Consider the following 22,639-nt stretch of genomic DNA (forward strand, 5'->3'; position numbering starts at 1 on the left):
TCCCCATGTCATTCTCTACTGTGCAGAAGGAATCTACTCAAGCTTTTGAACTCCTCCTTCACTAGAGGGCTTTGCTGCTCCCTTCAGTATTTCCTTTTACATGTGAGCCATAAGGAGTCTGTCTGATCTGCTCTGTTTATTTCTTTTTTGGGGGAGGAGGTGGTTTGCAGTTTTTGGCAGCTTTTGGTGCTCAGAGCTCCCCAGATCAGAGGAAAGCTCTGCCTGTGTGGAGAAGAAGCAGATTGACTGAGGTCTGCAGCTGACAGGATGTGGTTCCTGTTAGCCAGTCTGCAGAAACTTTTGTGGAGCTTGGGGACTCGTTCCCCTAGAAGATTTTCTCGCCTATTGGGTTGCAGGGGCTTGAGCGCAGGCTGTTGGGCATTCGCATGGGGTACCGGCTGTGTTTCACCTCCCCCTTTAAAGTGCGCAGGTCTGCAGGGTATGAGGATCAGTTAGACTTCGTTCTGACTGGCAGCCCAAAGATTTCAACATTTGGAAAACATTTCCATTGAGGCAGTGATTTCTTCTCTCAACTTTTAGAGCTGAGATAGGCTGCAGCACATCCACAGCTTTGGGGAAAATTGGGAGGGGGGAGGAGGAGGAATCTGAAAAAGTTAGTTTTAAAGATTTTTGCTCCTTCATTTAGGGTTCCCCATCTCGAAAATAATTTTATTTCCTGAGCTTTTTGTTTTTAATAAAACAGTTTCTGAGCTGTTTTTTGGTGCCAGAATGCTGCTGCGGTGGCCATCTTGGATTTTCCAGGTTTCTTCAGCAACTCTCCAGACCGTCATAGGAATCTTACAAGCGGGCATATATCTCATCATGACCAGCAGGTGGAGACTGAAACAAAACTCTGGAATAGTATATAATAGGTGCCTTTCCCTATTCCTAACAGTCTTCTTTCAGTCTCCAGCAGGTGTGAGGAGCTGTACCCATCTCCCTTGGAAGGGCTGTTAGAATTTGTTTAGGGATCCTGGTCCCCATTTTTGTTCTGGACTGAACTTGGGTGAGCCCCATTTGGGGGTCTGTCCAACCTCAGGGGTGTCACACCCGGTGGGTCTCGTGCTGGGTCCCTCCCCCCCTTTTCTCCATTCCCCCAACATTTTTTTTAAAGGTGCCTCAGCAGTAAGCCTTGCTCCAAGCCAAGCGCCAGTCTGAAGGGTTGCGTTCCCTTTAAATTTGCTGTATTTTTCAACTAACCAGCACTTTCCTTTTAGCTAGGTCGCATATGGAGCAATGAGCACTTTACAAGGGAAAAAGTGCTCATTGTGCTCCAGACACGAGGCACACGCGGCCGGCCTGTGCAAGCGATGTACAGGCTGGTGCGGTGGAAGAGCCTTGCTGGCAGCATCTGCAGGCATCCAGGGCTCCCCGTTGCTAGTGCTTTGCGAGTCAGCAGGGAGCAGTGGGGAAGCCCAGTATTCCCCATCACCCATGGAGGGATTTCCTCAGCTGCCGACAGTAAGGGTAAAAAGGATTCCCTTACCGCCGGTTTGGCTGGGGTCTCCCTCTCAGATGTTTCTTTAACAGCATATGCCAGCTTGCCTGCTTTAGCGGCTGAGACAGTCCAGGCTTCCCAGCCGCTACAGGCCCTGGAGGGGTTATTTTTGGCAGGAACTTCGCTATTTTTACAAGCAGGTCCCTCCATTTTGTCTGCAACCTCAGGTGACCTTCCCCCTGTATTGGAAAAGCAGGGGCAGGTTTCTGTTGGGTCCTCTGCTGTGGCAGGGAGTCACAAGGGACCCCCAGGGGGGATTTTCCCCTGATTTAATTTTTGCTTTGTGCAGAGCCTATTTTCAGGCAGCTGGGGGTAGTGCTGCCCGATTCAGGAAAAAAAAATTTGATTTGATTCAGCCTGTTGACTTGGTTTTTCGATTCGATTTTCCTGCCCAATTGGGTGTCTTTTTTCAAACATCCTGGTGGGTTTATTTTAAAGCTTCTTCACCCCCTTTGGCTTCTCCTAACCACACTGGCGCTGTGGTGTAAACAAAATAAAGAAACAAAAAGGACTTTTCCTTTTCTAGCTCACGGTTTAACACCAGCTCTGGCAGGATATACTTTTCAAATCTGACATATTGTAATCACAAAACAGAAAATAAAATTAGTTTTTCTACCTTTTGTTGTCTGATCAATATTCAGATCTTGTTGATCCCAGGCTCTGGTTGTCTTCTGATAACTTGCTTGCCAGGGTCTCCTTCTTTCTCCGTGCTAACCATTCATCTGCCATCTCTGTCCTCCTCTTCTGTTTCCCTTCCCTCCCCCGGAGGTCTGGTATCTTTCCTTTTTTTTGTCTCCATCCACAGATTCACCTTTTCTCAACTACCCTTTCATCCAGCATCTCTCTCTCCTTCCCCACCACCCCAGAGTCCACCATCTCTCCCTTTCTCTTCCCAACAACCCTCCTATCCAGTATCTCTATGCCCCCTCCACACCATCCCTTGTGTCCAACTTCTCTCCTTTTCTGTTCCTTCCCTCCCTAAATTCCATTGTCCATCAAATCTCCCTCTCCTCTATTTTTATACCCATTATTTCTTCCCCCCCCCAAAGTCCGGCATATGCATGTCTCTTTGAACCCCCTTCCCTCCCTCCCTACGTATACTTCTACACCAGGGCCCCCCTCCCCTGAAGGTCTGTCCCCCCTGAAGGCATGTGCCACCATCCCTGAAGGCCTGTCTCTCCCCCCCCCCTTTGAAGGCCTGTCTCTCCCCTTTGAAGGCCTGTCTCCCTCCCTTGAAAGCCTTTCCCCCATTGAAGGCTTGTCCCTCCCCTTAAAGGCCTGCATCCCACCCCTGAAGGCCTGTCCCACCCCCCCACCCCGAAGGACTGCTCACATTTTCCCACCCACCCCCTGAAGGCTTGCGTGTTCCCCTCTGGCCTCCCACTGGTGTCCTGTTTCCCTCCTGACCTTCCTGCACCGTTTACCTTATAGGAACAGCCTGCAGACAAGATCAAGGTGCTAGGGATCTTTGCAAACCGCTTCGGAGCTGTTTCCTCTGCCGCAGTCCCGCCCCTCCTCTGACATCAGAGGCAGGACTGCATGAGTGCCATCATATTTTCGCTCAACCTAAGGTAGATTCGATAGTAGCACAGGTAACCAAACAAATGTCCCTGCCAAGTGAAAGAGTGTGATATTAAAGGGTATGTCCTTAAAAGACAGTTTGAGGTGTTGGCCTTGGAAATCAAAGCAGCTGCAGTGGTCTCTTTTGTGTCCAGCGCTTGTCATACCAGGTTGCATGAGCTTACGATGGTGGAAAATGAGCCTTTGCCCCAGCTCTTATTAACAGGGGTGGATTATACAAACCTAAGATTTAGATTAGATTAGATTAGATTATGTGGCGTAAGCTCTCTAGGCTGGGAAGAAACAATGGACAAATTACAGGAGTCGACTAACCCAGAAGAGGAGGTTAGAAGAATTGTAACAAAAGAGAAGAAACTAAAGACCGAAGCATTGGGAAAGGAAATGAAGACAAGAAAATACCAGGATCTAAATTGCATATATACTAATGCAAGGAGCCTAAGAAACATAATGGGGGAATTAGAAGCCATGGCCAATGCAGAGGACATAGACATCATTGGAGTCTCTGAAACGTGGTGGAATGAAGAAAACAAATGGGATACAGCACTATTGCCAGGACAGGTCAGGACAGAAAGGTTTAGAATAGCCCTATACATAAAAGAAAGCATACAATCGACAAAAATGGACACAGCAGACACGACCAACAAGCTGGAATCACTATGGGTTAAAATACCGGGATGGAAAGGGCCTGAAATAAAGATGGGCCTATACTATCGTCCACCCAGGCAAACCGGAGATATCGATGAAGAAATGGAAGCCGAGATGAAGCGAGAATGCAAAAGCGGTAACACGGTTATTATGGGAGACTTCAACTACCCCGGGATAGACTGGAGTCTTGGAAACTCATTCAGGAAATGGAAAAAGGACAAAACTGAGGGGAACTGGAAAGAGCACAGGAAGTATCAAAAAGAATGTCACCGAGTGGTTCAAAAAGCCAAAAGAGAGTATGAAGAGAGGCTAGCCAGGGAAGCACGAAATTTCAAACCGTTCTGTAGATATGTTAAAGGGAAGCAACCGGCTAGGGAGGAGGTGGGACCGCTGGACGACGGAGACAGGTGAAGGAGGAGAAAGAAGTGGCAGAAAGACTTAACATGTTCTTTTCATCTGTATTCACAAACGAAGACACATCCAACATACCAGAACCTGAGCAATTCTTCAATGGAAATCAAGCAGAAAAATTAACATCCATGGAAATGAGCCTTGAAGATGTACGCAGGCAGATAGAAAAACTAAAAACTGACAAATCCCCAGGTCCGTACGGAATCCATCCAAGGGTTCTGAAGGAATTAAAGGAGGAGATAGCGGAACTACTGCAGCAAATTTGCAATCTATCCCTGAAAACAGGCATGATCCCGGAGAACTGGAAGATAGCCAACATTACGCCTATCTTTAAAAAGGGATCAGGAGGTGACCCGGGAAACTACAGACCGGTGAGTCTGACCTCGGTTCTTGGGAAAATGGTGGAAGCACTGATAAAAGAAAACATCGATGAACATTTTGAAAGAAATGAACTTCTGATAACCAGCCAACATGGTTTCTGCAAGGAGAGATCGTGCCTAACGAACTTATTGCACTTCTTCGAAGGAATTAACAAACAAATGGACAAAGGAGACCCTCGTCGTTAGTGTATTGCCTGCTTGGGACCAGAACATTGTGCTGATTCTTGACCACGCTGTGCTACTCTTCAACCTCGAGCCCTTCGCAGATGCCATGCTAAAATTCTTCAACTATTTGGCACTATGGAGCAGTCTGCGGACAAGGCCTTGACCATGACCTCCATAGCCGCCTCAAATAAGACCTCGATACCCTCATCCTCAAAGGCCTCGTCTATGGTCTCCTGTTTCTCCTTCAGGTACCCTTCCTAAGAAGCCGCCAAAGTTGCAGGCATTCCAGGCAGTGAGTGCAATCCTGTCAGCCTCTACGAGACCTCCAGCTAAGCGTACCTCCAAACATAGGGAATACTCATCTTCGAGGTCGCCCTCCTTGGAGCGCACTGATGCACCTCCTAGGCTGGATCCCTTGGTCTCGGTGCCTATGTTCGAGGACATGTTAAAAGCCATCTTGACCACTCAGATTACCTCAGTCTTGGCTCAACTTGTCCCTGCCTCGACCTTGCTTCCTACGAGCCAGCCTGAGCCTCCTGTCGAAGCACCTCGAGGCAAGCCTCATAAGTCTCGTCGCTTATCCTCCAGTGACTGTTCACCTCCTCCTTCCAGGTCGGAGTCTCCTGCACCTCGATCGAGGCACCACTCGAAGCACACTTCGACCTCGAGGCACCTTGCTTCCAAGAGGAGTCTGGAGTCTTCTCTTAAACAAAAGAACTCACCTCCTCATAGTACTGAGTCTTCTATGCCTCGTTTATTGAAGGCCGTCGAGGCTCCTTCGAGGCCTAAACAAAAACCTCGGTCTCACAAGCCTTCTACTCCTGCTGCTTTACCTCGAGGCCCCTCAAGGTCGAGGGCCCCTCCATCAAGACCATCTGTGAGGGGGCCTTCTCCATCTGCTTCGAGACACTCCGTCCCTCGGACTCCGGGGACTTCTCCATCAAGGCTTCTGAAGCGCAAACACTCTCTGATTCCTCCTCTAACATGCAGTGGAACTTCATCAGTAACTGTGGCGCTAGAGTCTGAGATGCCTTCTCAATATTCCAGAGAAGCTTCACCATCTTATTCGGCGGCTCCCAAGTCGCGGTCTCCTTCTCCTGAGGAACCCTCCACATCAATGTCCACCACTTTTGCAAGGTTTGTTTTTGATATGGGTAAAGCTCTTCAGCTAAATCTACACTGAATCTAAATACACTCCTGAGTACTTGGCCGACATGGAGTTACCTCATCCACCCAAGGAAACCTTGAGACGTCCCATGAGTCCTGTTTTAAAACAAACGTTTCTCAGGAACATGGAAACCCCTTACTCTATCCCAGGGAAAGCAGGCAGCATATTCTCAACAGGTGGGTGATGTCACCGATAGAGCCCTGCAGCAGATAGCCTTGCAAGCAGACTTGCTTGAAGATCTTTATAAGAGCTTACGAGTGCTGTACTGCGCATGCGCGAGAGCCTTCCCACCCGAGTCAGGGCGCACGTCTCCTGTGAGGTACCTCAGTTCAATGTTTTCCACAGAGCTGAGAAGTCCTCTTCACTTCAGCTCTGCGACCCTTCGTTGTCTTCTTGCGGCTTTGTTATTTTTTTCTAGTCGCTGTGCTCGCGTATTATTTCTCTTTCCTTTAACTTAAAAAAAAACCAAACAAACATATTTTATTGTTTCTTTTCCGGGCCGGCGGCCTTTGGCCTAGGCCTAGCCACTGAACTTCGTTCGTTCGTCGGCCTTCTTTTTTTCTATGTCCCGGCCTCTTACCGGGTTCAAAAAGTGCGGCAAGGCTATTCCAGTCACCGATCCTCATTGTCGGTGTATTGTTTGCCTGGGTCCAGAACATTGCCCCGACGCTTGTTCGCACTGTGCTGCCCTTCAACCTCGAGCCTTTCGCAGGCGACGTGCCAAGCTTCTTCAACTATTTGGCACTATGGAGCAGTCTGCTGACCTCGGCTTCGGGAACGGCCTCGACTTCCAAGACCTCGACCCCGACACCCGTGGCTGCCTCGACCAAGGCCTCGACCTCGACACCTTCAGTCTCGAAGGCCTCGCCTGCAGTCCCTTCTAAGTCTTCATCTGTGGATAAGTCTCCTGTTTCTCCTTCAGGTACCCTTCCTAAGAAGCCTCCAGAGTCTCAGGCATCCCAGGCCGTGCCTATGGTCCTGCCAGCCTCTTCGAGACCTCCAGCTAAGCGTGCCTCCAAACATCGTGAATACTCATTGAGGTCGCCCTCTTTGGAGTGCACAACTGCACCTTCGAGACCTGATCCCTTCGTTTCGGTGCCTATGTTCGAGGACATATTGAAAGCCATCCTGACCACTCAGATTTCCTCGGTTATGGCTCAGCTCCTCCCGGCCTCGACCCTGCTTCCTACAAGCCAGCCTGAGCCTCCTGTTGAAGCACCTCGAGGCAAACCTCGAAAGTCTCGTCGCTTATCATCCATTGACTCTTCGCCTCCTCCTGGCACACAGAATCCTGAACCTCGATCGAGACATCGCTCGAGGCATTCGAAGCATCTTGCTTCCAAGCACAGTCAGGAGTCTTTTCTCAAGCGGAAGACCTCTCCTCCTCCGGATACTGAATCTTCTATGCCTCATTTATCAAAGGCTATTGAGACTTCTTCAAAATCTAAACACAGGTCTCGCTAAGCTTTTACACCGGCTGCTTTTCCTCGAAGTCCATCGAGGTCGAAGACTCCTCCATCGAGACCACCTCCGAAAGAGCCTTCTCCCCCTGTCTCAACCCACTCTTTTCCTCGGACCCCGGGGACTTCACCATTGAGGCTTCTTAAGCGCAAGCAGTCTCTGACGCCTCCTGTCTCAGGTAGTGGAGCTTCTTCAGTCACTGTGCGGCTGGATTCTGAGCCTCCTTCTCAATATTCCAGAGAGGCTTCTCCTTCATATTTGGTGGCGCCTAAGTCTCGCTCTCCTCCTGAGGGTCCTTCTACCTTGAAGTCTGTCTCTTTTGCGAGATTTGTCTTTGACATGGGGAAAGCTCTTCAGCTGGATCTCCACTCTGATTCCAAGTACACTCCTGAATACTTGGCCGACATGGAGTTGCCTCAACCACCTAAGGAGACCCTAAGGCTTCCTATGACTCCTGTCTTAAAGCAAATTTTCTTCAGGAATATGGAAACTCCTTATTCAATTACAGCCATTCCATCCAAGCTGGAATCCAGGTATCGCACCGTACCTTGTAAGGGATTTGAGAAATCTCAATTGTCTCACCAGTCCTTGGTTGTAGAGTCTTTACTAAGAAAGCTCAACCATCTAAGCTCAACGCTGTGGTCCCTCCAGGCAGGGAGGGCCGTACCATGGATAAGTTGGGCCGTAGACTATAGCAGAATTCCATGATGGCTAACAGAATTCTCAACTACAACTACACTTTCACTGCTTATTTTAATCACTTCCTCAAAATGATGCCTAAGTTTTATCCGGCTCTTGAGGAACAGTGTCTTCCAGAATTCAAACATTATTAGAATTCTGTCTCAACTTCGACTCTTCATGCTGCAAGCCACATACGATGCCTTTGAGCTCTCTTCTAGAGTTTTGGCATTTGCAGTAGCCATGCATAGTCTTGCCTGGCTCCGCATTGTTGATATGGATCCCAATCTGCAGGACCGTCTAACGAATTTGCCTTGCCAGGGGAATGAACTTTTTGATGATTCCATTGAAGCTGCTACAAAGCGCCTTTTTGAACATGAGCGCTCTTTTGCTTCCTTGATTCGGCCGAAGCCTAAGACTCCTCCTGCTCAGCCATGCAAGCCTCCACCATGTCGTTATCCTCAAAAAACGACGCCAGCTTTCTCTAGGCCTCCGCTTAGACGACCGCCACAGCAACAATGACAGCAGAAAGCTCAGACTCCTGCTGCGGCTTAACCAGCTCAGTCTTTTTGACATTCCCAGTCTGAGCATACCAACCTCCTTACATCAGACTTCTCTTCAGCCCATAGGAGGTTGTCTTCACCATTTTTATCACCAGTGGGAGATGATCACCTCAGATCTCTGGGTCCTCACCATCCTTTGGGAGGGATACTCACTTCACTTTGTTCAGGTGCCTCCAGATCGCCCTCCAAGAGAGTGTCCTTCCAATTTGTTGCAACTTCCCCTTCTTCAGGAAGCTCAGACTTTTCTTCGCCTTTGAGCTGTCGAGGAGGTTCCCTTGAACCAACAGGACATGGGTTTTTATTCCCGTTATTTTCTAGTCCCAAAGAAGACGGGGGATTTGCGACCCATTCTGGACTTCAGAGCCCTCAACAAATTTCTAGTTTCGGATGCTTTCTTTACCAACTCTGTATTCCCTGATGAATCAGGGAGATTGGATATGCTCTCTGGATCTCAAAGAGGCTTACACTCGTATCCCAATTCATCCAGCCTCTCGCAAGTATTTAAGATTTTGGGTGGGGAATCTTCATCTACAATACAGAGTTCTTCCTTTCGGACTCGCCTCATCCCCCAGAGTCTTCACAAAGTGTCTGGTGGTGGTGGCTGCAGCTCTCCATACCCAGGGTCTTCAAGTTTTTACGTACTTGGACAACTGGCTCATCAAAGCCCCCTCTCAACAAGGGGTTATTGCAGCGACCTGACAGACTATTATGTTCCTCAAATGTCTGGGGTTCGAGATCAACTTTCCAAAATCCCAGTTGACCCCATCTCAGTCCCTTCAGTTCATCGTGGCCACTCTGGACACTATCCAGCTCAGAGCGTTTCTACATCCACCACATCGGGATATCCTCATTCGCCTTTGCCATCAAGTGTCTCATCTCACATCAATTTCAGCAAGACAAATGATGATTCTGCGCGGTCATATGGCTTCTACAGTTCACGTGACACCTTTTGCCAGACTTCACCTTCGCATACCTCAGTGGACCCTAGCATCTCAGTGGCAACAAGCTACCGACCCGATTTCTCAACAAATTACAGTAACTCCTTTGTTGAGGCAGTCTCTCCACTGGTGGATGCTCTCTTCCAATCTTTCCAGAGATTTGCTGTTCCATACTCTCCCTCATCAGAAGGTTCTCACAACACACTCGTCACCCTACGGATGGGGAGCCCATCTAGACGGTCTCCGTACCCAAGGCCATTGGTCTTCTGCGGACCGTCTTTGTCACATCAATCTGTTGGAACTCAGAGCGATTTTTAATGCTCTCAAAGCTTTTCAACACCTTCAAGACAACGTAGTCCTTGTCTGGATGGACAACCAAGTCGCCATGTCAACAAACAGGGAGGTATGGGATCTCACTCCCTTTGTCAAGAAGCTCTGAAGCTCTGGGAGTGGGCAATCCATCGAAACATCTTTTTAAGAGCTGTATACATTGAGGGTCAGCACAACTGTCTGGCGGACAAATTGAGTCGTCTTCTGCAACCACACGAATGGACACTCAATTCTTCACCTCTTCATCAAGTGTTTGTTCGATGGGGGACTCATCAAATAGACCTCTTTGCCTCTCTCCTCAATAACAAGATGCCTCAATTCTGCTCCCGAATATACTCTCTCCAGCGTCTCGAGGCAGATGCTTTCCTACTGGATTGGACGGGTCAGTTTCTCTATGCCTTCCCTCCATTCCCTCTGATTCTCAAGACTCTGGTCAAACTCAAGACAGAACATGCCACCATGATTCTGATAGCTCCTCGGTGGCCCAGTCAACTGTGGTACTCCCTTCTACTTCAACTCAGCACCAGGGAGCCTCTACTTCTACTGATTTTTCCTTCTCTGCTTACTCAGAGTCAAGGTTCCTTGCTACATTCCAACCTGCAGTCTCTACACTTAACAGCTTGGTACCTTTCCACCTAACAGACTCTCTACAATTTTCTTAGTCTGTACAGGATATTTGGTAGCTTCTAGAAAGCCATCCACTAGGCAGTGTTACGACCAAAAATGGACTAGATTTTCTGCTTGGTGTACTACTCATCATATGGAGCCAATGTCTACCTCCTTGCCTTTAGTTTTAGATTATTTACTATACTTATCTCACTCTAGCCTCCAGTCTACATCTATCTGAGTCCATCTCAGTGCAATCGCTGCTTTCCATCAGCCTCTTGATGGGAAACCCCTGTCTGCACATCTGGTGGTTTCCCGCTTCATGAAAGGACTTTTCCATGTCATTCCACCACTCAAACCACCTCCAGTGGTCTGGGATCTCAATGTCGTCCTCGCTCAATTGATGAAGCCTCCCTTTGAACCAATTGATAAGGCTCATCTGAAGTATCTCACTTGGAAAGTGGTGTTTCTCATTGCCCTCACATCTGCTCAAAGAGTCAGTGAGTTACAACCTTTAGTTGCGGATCTACTCATCACAGTTTTCCACCATGACAAGGTGGTTCTCCGTACTCATCCAAAATTCTTACCTAAAGTTGTTTCAAAATTTCATATTAATCAATCTATTGTTCTTCCAGTATTTTTTCCAAAGCCTCATTCTCACCCTGGAGAAATAGCGCTTCATTCTCTGGACTGTAAACGTGCCTTGGCTTTCTACTTGCACCGCACTCAATCTCACAGAAGAGCCCCACAACTTTTCATCTCCTTCGATCCAAATAAGTTGGGGCATCCTGTCTCGAAGTGAATCATATCCAACTGGATGGCTTCTTGCATCTCTTTCTGCTACGTTCAGGCTGGTCTCCCTCTGCAGGGTCGAGTCACGGGCCACAGAGTTCGAGCAATGGCGGCGTCTGTAGCTTTCCTCAGATCATCTCCTATTGAGGAAATCTGCAAGGCTGCCACTTGATCCTCGGTTCATACATTCACCTCTCATTATCGTCTGGATACTTTGTCCAGAAGGGACAGCCATTTTGGCCAATCAGTTTTACAAAATTTGTTTTCCTAAATTGCCAACACTCCCTCCATCCCATTATGCTTAGCTTGGAGGTCACCCACTTGTTGAGACTTTCCTGCCTGCTTGTCCTGGGATAAAGCACAGTTACCGTAACAGTTGTTATCCAGGGACAACAGGCAAATATTCACACAACCCACCCTCCTTCCCTGGTTGGCTTCTTAGCTAGCTATCTGAACTGAAGACGTGCGCCCTAACTTGGGCAGGAAGGCACTCGTAAGCTCTTAAAAGATCTTCAAGCAAGTCTGCTTGTGAGGCTGTCTGCTCTGGGACTCCGTAGGTGACATCACCCACCTGTTGAGAATATCTGCCTGCTGTCCCTGGATAACAACTGTTATGGTAAGTAACTGTGCTTTTTGGATGTCAGTCCTACCTGAAGGATATGAAGATTAATTTAAGATATTGGGGAAATTTTCAAGCTCCATAAAGGTTTCTGATTAGGATGTTTGATTGTTGTTATACTTTTCATAGTAGAACAGAACTGTATTTTGGGGAGTCTCCCCATGCCATTCCTTCTGTGTTTCTAATAGGGCTATCGAATGCTTTGGTACAAATTGAAGAGGGCAGTAGAGCCATCTGGTGAAGGAGGAGGAGTTGAAAAGCTGTAGTGGATTCTTCTGCATGGCTCACAAGCATGGGGCAATTACACTACAGGTCAGAGTGAGACACCTATTTACTAGAAAAGATATTAGTAAGAACCTAATCTCTTTTTAATATCAGCATTTATATCCCACTTAACCACTAAGTTCAAAGTGGGTTACAACAGCATGTTGCAAGCAGGACATAGCCCGGCAAAGTTATGTAGTTGATTTCTGCCATGCTTTGAACCCCTCCAGTTGTAAGATCCCCAGTCCAAAAAGCAAGATATCTCATCTCTGGGTCTTGGTTTTGCAGTGATGTAATCACAATTGATAAAGCAACAGGAAAGATTACCAAGCTTGGGCGTTCCTTCACTCGGGCAAGAGACTATGATGCCATGGGTGCTCAGGTATGAGCTGGGGATGTATCAGTGGAGGGGAGGGGGTTAAAAGCTATGGGTTCTCTGGTCTGTGATGAGGGGTTAAGGGTGTGTGGCTTCTCAGGAGTGAGAGTTGTTTCAATAGAGACTTATGATGCTGTCATACTTCAGGAATGAGTAAGAGATGCTGTGATATGAGGCCATTGGCATTGTGTGGGTGAAGTGGGGAGATATAAAAGGGCTTCTCAAGTGTGCCTAGACTTTAACTGTATCTCTCCTCCTCTGCCTGTTTTCAGACTAAGTTTGTGCAGTGTCCCGATGGGGAGCTGCAGAAGCGGAAGGAGGTTGTGCATACTGTGTCACTGCATGAGATTGATGTCATTAACAGCCGGACACAGGGCTTCTTGGCGCTCTTCTCAGGTACCTGGGAGAAGGAAGAGGGGAGAAGGAAGACCTGACACTGTGGGCAGCCCACTGACTCTCTTACTGCTTCACTGTAGGTGATACTGGTGAAATCAAATCGGAGGTTCGGGAGCAGATTAATGCAAAGGTGGCAGAGTGGAGAGAAGAAGGGAAGGCAGAAATCATCCCTGGGGTAAGGGGGAAGAGAGAAAGGGGATTGCAAAGATACTCTTTAGGATAGCAAGCTTGCCTCCATAAAGATCTCTTGTAGGTTGAGAATGGAGAGAGTTTCTCCTTACTGTAGTAACATCACACTGGATTGCTGTTTGTGTAGGTTTCAGTCTGAGCAGTCATATGGGATGAAAGATAATAACGAGCAGATTCTCTCAGCCGAGGTCCCACTCTTTCTGTCATTACAGGTACTGTTTATTGATGAAGTGCACATGTTGGACATTGAGTGCTTCTCCTTCTTAAACCGTGCCCTGGAAAGTGACATGGCCCCTGTACTCATCATGGCAACCAACCGAGGAATCACCAGGTGAGCAAAAAGAGGCATCATACAAAAGCTGCACCTAGCTTATTTCAGGCCTTTGTCTTTGGATTATTCTTAGAGGCAGTGGAAGTGTGTGTTTGGTTAGGCTAGGCTTCCTCTTGGAACACCATGTGTTGCTGTGTGAGCACTAGATTTGTGTGTCTGGTGACAAGTTTAGCTTCCTCTTCCAGTAGAGGTCATGTCCTTGTGAACGGGTTAGGCATATGTGTAGGGAGAGGAGGGTCTAATAGCGTTTAGCTTTTCACAGTATCATACGTCTGTATAATTCTAGAATCCGTGGTACTAATTATCAGAGCCCCCATGGGATTCCTATTGACCTTCTGGACAGATTACTGATCATCTCCACCACCCCTTACAATGAAAAAGAGACCAAGCAGATACTGAAGATCAGGTGAGATTTATACTCCTGTTATTTATACTCCTGCCTTATACTCCTGTTCCTCAGCATCTTAATACAATCCTGCATTTTTATAAACTGACACACTTATTTCAGTCTGAGGGTTCCCTCCATTTATTAAGTGTTATTTGGATAAGACATTTACTTGGTGACAAGGCCAATTGAGTGTTGGCAGTCCTAGTTTGATGTTTGTAAATCAAGGCAGCCTATGACGTGATGAAGTAAAGATAATCTGATGATGAATTAGGAATTGATTTTTTTTTTAAGTATGATTTAATGTATTGTAAGAGTCCTGTTGTGTGCATCGCCTACTGTGTATGGTGAGAGCTGTGGATGGTGAAGGTTTTAAAATGAAATAGAGAAGTCCACAAAGAGGCCACACACATCTGCAATAGAGCAGACAAAAGAAGAGCAGATCCAAATCCAATGTGTAAAATAAGTCCTTTATTTAAAAATGGTCAACTTGATCCATGTGTGGCCCACTCTTGGGCTGCATCAGAGGCTACATTACCACCAGGAAGGAGTGCCTAGGATACAAATTTCCCAATCTAAATGATGTAGCAGAGACTAGGGTGTGCATGTCTACAGTTGTGAAGGAAACAGCCTTTGCTTGGTTGTCCTCTAAGCTGTTGTTGTATCACTTATATAGTGCTGAAAGGCGTACACAGCGCTGTACATTTTGACATTTATAGATGGTCCCTGTTCAGAAAAGCTTACAATCTAACTTGGACAGACACATATGACATATAGGGTTGTGGATGCAGAACACAATGTGAGAGGAATTAAGAGTCGAAAGCAATCGAAGAGGTGGTCTTTTAACTGGGTCTCCAACACTGTCAGAGACGGAGCCTGCCCTAGGGATTCGGGCAGTTTGTTCCAAGCATATGGCGCAGCAAGGCAAAAGGGACGGAGTCTGGAGTTTGCAGTTGAAGAGAAGGGCACAGATGGGAGATAAGTGAAGAGAGATAGTGAGGGGCAGCTGAGTGAGTGCATTTGTAAGTCAGTAAGTGGAGTTTGAATTGTATTTGGAAACGGATGGGAAGCAAATGAAGTGACTTTAGGAGAGGAGTAATGTGAGTAAAGCGGCTCTCCTGGAATATGAGTTGTGCAGCTGAATTCTGGACAGATTGGAGGGGATCGAGATGGCTAAGTGGAAGGCCTGAGAGTAGCAAGTCTAAGCATGAGGTGAGGGCATGGAGAAGGGTTTTGGTAGTGTGTTTAGTGAAAGCGCTGTGAAACCTCCATTGATCAGTGACCTCACATGACAACCCAATTAGCTGTATATTGTATATATTTATTAGTAATCAATAATAGTCAGCTTACAAAGGATAAGTCTCAGCTAATTGGGTTAACAGAGAGCATATACAGAATGCCAGCCTTCTGTATACCTGGTGTCTTCTAACTAATACACTAGTAAACTGATCTTTTATACATTCTTAACAACCTGAGTCCACGTTAGTACATTCTACGTTCTTGATTTCTATTGGATATTCATAATTGTCATTATCCCAAGACAAGCAGGCAGCCTATTCTCACATATGGATGACATCATCAGCGGAGCCCGGATGCGGAAGCTTGCAAGCAGACTTGCTTGAAGAAACTAGAAGTTTCGAGATGACCGCACTGCGCATGCGCGAGTGCCTTACCACCCAGCGTAGGGCACGTCTCCTCAGTTCTCAGTTTTCTGCGGAGCCAAGAAGTCTGTCTTTGACTTTCTGCGTTTAACTTAGTTTTTTCGTGCCTTCTCTACACCGCGGTTTGTGTGTTTATCTTCAAGAATCGCTGTTTTTCTTTTCTTTAAAAAAAAAAAAAATTATTTCTTCCGTTTGGTTGCCAGGGCAGGCCGCTAGGCCGCAGCCCAGGGGCTTTGATTTTGCGGCAGCTATTTTTCCTTCTATGTCCCGGTCAGCAACGGGCTTCAAGAAGTGTAGCCAGTGCCAGCGTGCGATTTCCCTCACGGACCCACACCGTTGGTGCCTCAAGTGCCTTGGGCCGGACCATCAACCGAAGTCGTGCGAGCGCTGTGCTACTCTTCAACCTCGAGCCCTTAAACGTCGTGGTATTTTGGTGCAGAAGCTCTTCGGGATGGATTCTTCCTCCGATCCCTCGAATTCGAAGGCGGCCTCGACATCACTTTCGACTGAGATTCATCCTGCTTCTACTGCTTCGACCTCGAGCCTCATCAGACCTTCTTCGTTTGCAACCGCTCTCTCCTCGACGACTCCTGCTGTATCTTCCCCTGTATCCTCAGGTCAGATAGCTCAGCAGAAGGTTCCAGTGGTGGTGCTTAAGGTGCCTAAGACTTCCAAGTCGAAGCACGTTTCCACTGCCTCTGTGGAACCTCCAGCCAAAGCAGGTGGTCCGGTTCCAAATACGGATCCATTCTTGCCGGCTTCTTTCCAGACCATGTTGGAGAACATAAAAACATAAGCAATGCCTCCGCTGGGTCAGACCTGAGGTCCATTGTGCCCAGCAGTCCGCTCATGCGGCGGCCCAACAGGTCCAGGACCTGTGCAGTAATACTCTATACCCCTCTATCCCTTTTTCCAGCAGGAAATTGTTCAATCCTTTCTTGAACCCCAGTACCATACTCTGCCCTATTACGCCCTCTGGAAGCACATTCCAGGTGTCCACCACACGTTGGGTAAAGAAAAACTTCCTGGCATTCGTTTTGAATCTGTCCCCTTTCAACTTTTCTGAATGCTCTCTTGTTCTCTTATTTTTCGAAAGTTTGAAGAATCTGTCCCTCTCTACTCTCTCTATGCCCTTCATGATCTTGTAAGTCTCTATCATATCCCTTCTAAGTCTCCTCTTCTCCAGGGAAAAGTCCCAGTTTCTCCAATCTCTCAGCATATGAAAGGTTATCCATACCTTTTATCAGACGTGTCGCTCTCCTCTGAACCCTCTCGAGTAATGTCATATCCTTCCTAGAGAGACAGAATTCCTGGAAGCTACACAGGATTGCTTCATGGAGCAGCTTGTTAGAGAACCAACGAGAGGAAATGCCACTCTGGATCTAATCCTAAATGGGTTAAGGGGACCTGCAAAGGAAGTAGAAATAGTGGGACCGTTGGGAAGCAGTGATCATAATATGATCAAGTTCAAGGTTGAAGAAGGAATACCGAAAGGGAAGAGAACCATAGCGACAACTTTAAACTTCAGGAAAGGAAACTACGAGGCAATGAGGGAAATGGTAAGAAAGAAACTTAGGAACACGTCCAAAAAATGGCAAACGGTACAACATGCCTGGTCTTTTTTCAAGGGCATGGTGAGCGAGGCGCAAAATACATATATCCCCAGGTTCAGAAAGGGGTGCACAAAGAGTCGAACAAAAGACCCGGCATGGATAACCAAAATAGTGAAGGAAGCAATAGGCAATAAGAAAAATTCATTCAGGAAGTGGAAAAAGGACAAAACTGAGGAGAATTGGAAAGAGCACAGGAAAAATCAAAAAGAATGTCACCGTGTGGTTCGAAAAGCCAAAAGAGAGTACGAAGAGAGGCTAGCTAAGGAAGCACGAAACTTCAAACCATTCTTTAAATATGTTAAAGGGAAGGAGCCGGCTAGGGAGGAGGTAGGACCGCTGGATGACGAAGACAGGAAGGGAGCTGTGAAAGAGGAGAAAGAAGTGGCGGAAAAGCTAAACGTGTTTTTTTCGTCTGTATTTACAAATGAGGACACTTCAAACATACCGGAACCTGAGCAATTCTTTCATGGAAGTCAAACAGAAAAATTAACATCCATAGAAGTGAGCCTTGAAGACGTACGCAGGCAGATAGGAAAACTAAAACCTGACAAATCCCCGGGTCCGGACGGAATACATCTAAGGGTTCTGAAAGAATTAAAGGAGGAGATAGCGGAACTACTACAGCAAATTTGCAACCTGTCCCTAAAAACAGGCGTGATCCCGGAGGATTGGAAAATAGCCAACGTTACGCCCATCTTTAAAAAGGGATCAAGAGGAGACCCTGGAAATTACAGACCAGTGAGTCTGACCTCGGTTCCGGGAAAAATGGCAGAAGCTCTGATAAAAGAAAACATCGATGAACATTTAGAAAGGAACGAACTACTGATAACCAGTCAACATGGTTTCTGCAAGGGTAGATCGTGCCTAACGAACTTACTGCACTTCTTCGAGGGAGTTAACAAACAAATGGACAGAGGAGACCCCATAGACATCATATATCTAGATTTCCAAAAAGCCTTTGACAAGGTGCCCCATGAACGTCTACTCCAGAAGCTGAAGAACCATGGGGTGGAAGGAGATGTACATAGATGGATCAGAAACTGGTTGGAAGGTAGAAAGCAAAGGGTAGGAGTGAAAGGCCACTACTCTGACTGGAGGAGGGTCACGAGTGGTGTACCGCAGGGCTCGGTGCTCGGGCCATTGCTATTTAATATATTCATAAATGATCTAGAAACAGGGACAAAGTGTGAGATAATAAAATTTGCAGACGACACCAAACTTTTTAGTGGTGCTCGGACTATAGAAGACTGCGAAGAATTGCAAAGGGACTTGAACAAGCTAGGGGAATGGGCGACGAGGTGGCAGATGAAGTTCAACGTTGAGAAATGTAAAGTATTACATATGGGAAGCAGAAACTTGAGGTACAACTATACGATGGGAGGGATATTATTGAAGGAGAGTATACAGGAAAGGGACTTGGGGGTAATGGTGGACACAACAATGAAACCGATGGCACAGTGTGCAGCGGCCGCTAAGAAAGCGAATAGAATGCTTGGTATAATCAAGAAGGGTATTGCGACCAGAACGAAAGAAGTTATTCTGCCGTTGTAACGGGCGATGGTGCGCCCGCATCTGGAGTACTGCGTCCAATTTTGGTCACCATACCTTAAGAAGGATATGGCGTTACTCGAGAGGGTCCAGAGGAGAGCGACACGTCTGATAAAAGGTATGGAAAACCTTTCATACGCTGAGAGATTGGAGAAATTGGGTCTCTTTTCTCTGGAGAAGAGGAGACTTAGAGGGGATTTGATAGAAACTTACAAGATCATAAAGGGCATAGAGAAAGTAGAGAGAGACAGATTCTTCAAACTTTCAAAAAATAAAAGAACAAGAGGGCACTCGGAAAAGATAGAAGGGGACAGATTCAAAACGAATGCTAGGAAGTTCTTCTTTACCCAACGTGTGGTGGACACCTGGAATGCGCTTCCAGAGGACGTGATAGGGCAGAGTACAGTAATGGGGTTTAAGAAAGGATTAGACAATTACCTACTGGAAAAGGGGATAGAGGGGTATAGATAGAGGATTACTGCACAGGTACTGGACCTGTTGGGCCGCCGCGAGAGCGGACTGCTGGGCACGATGGACCTCTGGTCTGTCCCAGCAGAGGCACTGCTTATGTTCTTATGTTCTTCCTAAGGTACGGCGACCAATATTGGACGCAGTACTCCAGATGCGGACACACCATCGCCCAATACAACGGTAGGATAACTTCTTTCGTTCTGGTAGTAATACCCTTCTTGATTATACCTAGCATTCTATTCTTTCTCTTAGCAGCCGCTGCGCACTGTGCCGTCAGCTTCATTGTCATGTCCACCATTATCCCCAAGTCCCTTTCTTGGGTACTCTCATTTAATAACATCCCTCCCATCGTATAGTTGTACCTTGGGTTTCTGTTTCCCACATGTAATACTTTACATTTCTCAACGTTGAACTTCATCTGCCATCTCGTCGCCCATTCCCCTAGTTTGTTCAAGTCCCTTTGCAATTCTTTGCAGTCCTCTTTAGTCCGAGCTCCACTAAAGTTTGGTGTCGTCCGCAAATTTTATTATCTCACACTTCGTCCCTATTTCTAGATTATTTATAAATATATTAAATAGCAGCGGCCCAAGCACCGAGCCCTGCGGGACACCACTCGTGACCCTCCTCCAGTCCGAGTAGTGGCCTTTCACTCCTACCCTCTTTTTCCTACCTGCCAACCATTTCCTTACTAATATGGGACCGAAGCTCTTCCTTTTATCCAGCCTGGGCATTTTGCAGACTCCCGCGAGGTCGAGCCTCTTCCTTTGCCTCAGTCTGAGCTTCCACACTCTTTGCAGGGAGCAGAGTCTCTGCAAGTGTCTGGTCTGGCATCTAAGCATGTGAAGCAAGGAGCAGAATCTTTGCAAGTGCCTCTGTAGGAATCCTCACACTCTATCCAAGGAGCAGAGTCTTTGGGAGTATATCGAGATTTCTCCCCCAAGCCTCCGGAGCTTTGATCCACAGCCTCCAGTCCTATCCATTCTTTGGTAGCATCGGCTGCTTCAGTCTCCGAGGCAAAGTCTCCTCGATCTTCGAAATCTGCTTCCAAGCACCATTCTCACCGACGATCGAAGCCTTCATCGAGGCATACTTCCAGGCATAGTTATTCTTCTAAAGAACGTCCTTCTTCAACTAAGCCTCGATCTACTCCTACTTCTAGTAGACCGCTGACTCCTCGATCGAGGTTTCCCCTTCCACACCTCGAGGATGCAGGGGTTTCGATTGCTTCATCCAAGTCTCCATATTCTTTTGATGCCTTTTTTCTGGCCTAAGTTTCATCTTCGACCCAGGTTGCCTCGATGACCTCGAGTCTTTCTCGAGGCAAAGCATTGGCGGATCAGCTATCTTTTTCATCTTTTCTTCATCAGATGGCTGTTGACTTGGATCTTCAATTAGATGCGGGTTCCAAATACTCTAAGGAGTATCTCGAAGTTATGCATCTTCCTCAACCTCCGGCAGAGTCACTTAAGCTTCCTCTTCACAAGCTCTTGTCTCAGACTTTTGGCAGATGCCTGGAGACTCCTTATACCATTCCAGCTGTTCCAGGCAAATTGGACTCTAGATATAAAACTCTCCATCGCAAAGGATTTGACAACTCACAGTTATCTCCCCAATCCCTGCTTGCGGAGTCATCTTTAAAAAGGTCCCATCCTTCCAAGGTTTATGCCACCGTTCCTCCTGGAAGGGAAGGGAAAACTATGGACAAATTCGGACGTTGCATCTATCAAAATGCCATGATGTCCTCTAAAGTCCTTAATTATAATTTTAATTTTATTACTTATTTTGAGTTTCTCATTACTCTTTTGCCTAAATTTTTGAGTTATTTGGATACTGAAAAACATTTTGAATTTCAAGAAGTCATCGTTTTTCTATCACAACTCAGATTACATCTCCTCCAATCATCTTATGATGCCTTTGAGTTGTTTGCCAGGGCAGCTGCTTGTTCTGTAGCAATGCGCCGTCTTGCTTGGCTTCGTACTATTGACATGGATCCTAATCTCCAGTACCGCTTGGCTAATATTCCTTGTTCAGGCAATGACCTCTTTGATGAATCTATCGAGGCAGCCACCAAGAAATTGTCTGAACATGAAAAATCCTTTGCTTCTATTGTCAGACCTAAGCCAAAGCCAGCTCCTGCCAAACCTACATGCCCTCCTCCTATATATCAGAAGTGTTTTGCTCCGAGGACGGCTCCTTACAATCGCCCTCCTCCTAAGAAACAGCAGCCTCGGAAGCAACAAAAATCACAACTTTCTGCTGCACCTAAGGCTATTTAGCCTTTTTGACTGTTTAAAACAGAGCATAACCTCCACTGTTCTGACTCTGACTTCTTTTCCCCCTATAGGAGATCGTCTCAATCATTTTTACCTCCGATGGACGACAGTTACATCCAACCTCTGGGTGCTAACCATCATCAAGGAAGGATACTCTCTTCATTCCACTCAGGTTCCACCAGAGCTTCCTCCAAGAGAGTATCCTTCCAGTCCATCCCAGACCGCCCTTCTTCTTCAGGAAACTCAAACTCTGCTTCGTCTCCATGCCATCAAACCAGTTCCTTTGGAACAGCAGAACAGGGGGTTTTACTCCTGTTACTTGTTCCGAAGAAGATGGGCTATCTGCGGCCAATTCTGGATCTCAGGGCTCTCAACCAATTTTTGGTCAAAGAAAAATTTTGAATGTTATCCCTGGCATCCCTTTATCCCCTTCTAGAGCAGAAAGACTGGTTATGCTCTCTAGATCTCAAGAGGCCTACACATATTCCGGCCTCCCGTCAATGTCTCAGATTTCGGTTAGGGAATCTGCATTATCAATACAGAGTGCTACCCTTTGGCCTGGCTTCATCTCCCAGAATGTTCACCAAGTGCCTGGTAGTGGTAGCAGCAGTTCTAAGGAACCATGGTCTTCAGGTATTTCCTTACCTCGACAACTGGCTCCACAACGTCTGGAAGCTCTTCTTCAACTCTGTCAAACAGTGTCTTCCCGCTCTTCCATCTCAGCAAGGCACATGATGGTACTCCTAGGTCACATGGCCTCCACAGTACACGTGACTCCTTTTGCCAGACTTCACCTCAGAATTCCTCAGTGGACCCTGGCATCTCAATGGACGCAGGTTTGCGACCCACTTTCTCGACACATAACAGACACTCCTTCATTGAAGCAGTCTCTCTGTTGGTGGATGCTCTCTTCCAATCTCTCCACAGGCTTGCTGTTTCAAACGCACCCCCCCCCCCCCATCAGAAGGTCCTCATGACAGATTCTTCGACCTACGCTTGGGGCGCTCATCTCGATGGTTTCCGTACACAAGGCCACTGGACCAGTAGGGATCGTCGGTGTCATATCAATCTGCTGGAACTCAGAGCGATCCTCAAGGCTCTCAATGCTTTTCAACATCTTCTTCACGACCAGGTAGTCCTCATTCGGACGGACAACCAAGTCGCCATGTATTATGTCAACAAATAAGGAGGGACAGGATCTGCCTCCCTTTGTCAAGAAGCTCTGTACTGGGCAATCCGCCACAACACCTTCCTCAAAGCTGTCTACATACAAGGGGCGAAGAATTGCTTGGCGGAC

At 47.0% G+C, this 22,639-nt stretch overlaps 1 protein-coding gene across 2 annotated transcripts in view; it reads left to right on the forward strand.

Annotated features, from left to right (window-relative positions):
• Positions 1-22,639, forward strand: part of RUVBL2 (RuvB like AAA ATPase 2) — a 64,534-nt gene that overhangs the window by 37,344 nt on the left and 4,551 nt on the right. For both annotated transcript variants that reach the window (XM_033962006.1, XM_033962005.1), the window contains exons 8-12: positions 12,388-12,481; positions 12,748-12,871; positions 12,952-13,046; positions 13,273-13,391; positions 13,678-13,797. In XM_033962006.1, coding sequence (XP_033817897.1) covers positions 12,388-12,481; positions 12,748-12,871; positions 12,952-13,046; positions 13,273-13,391; positions 13,678-13,797 — 552 coding nt within the window. The remainder of the gene's footprint in view (positions 1-12,387; positions 12,482-12,747; positions 12,872-12,951; positions 13,047-13,272; positions 13,392-13,677; positions 13,798-22,639) is intronic.

Source organism: Geotrypetes seraphini, chromosome 10 (genome assembly GCF_902459505.1).
Source record: "Geotrypetes seraphini chromosome 10, aGeoSer1.1, whole genome shotgun sequence".
NCBI lineage: Eukaryota > Metazoa > Chordata > Amphibia > Gymnophiona > Dermophiidae > Geotrypetes > Geotrypetes seraphini.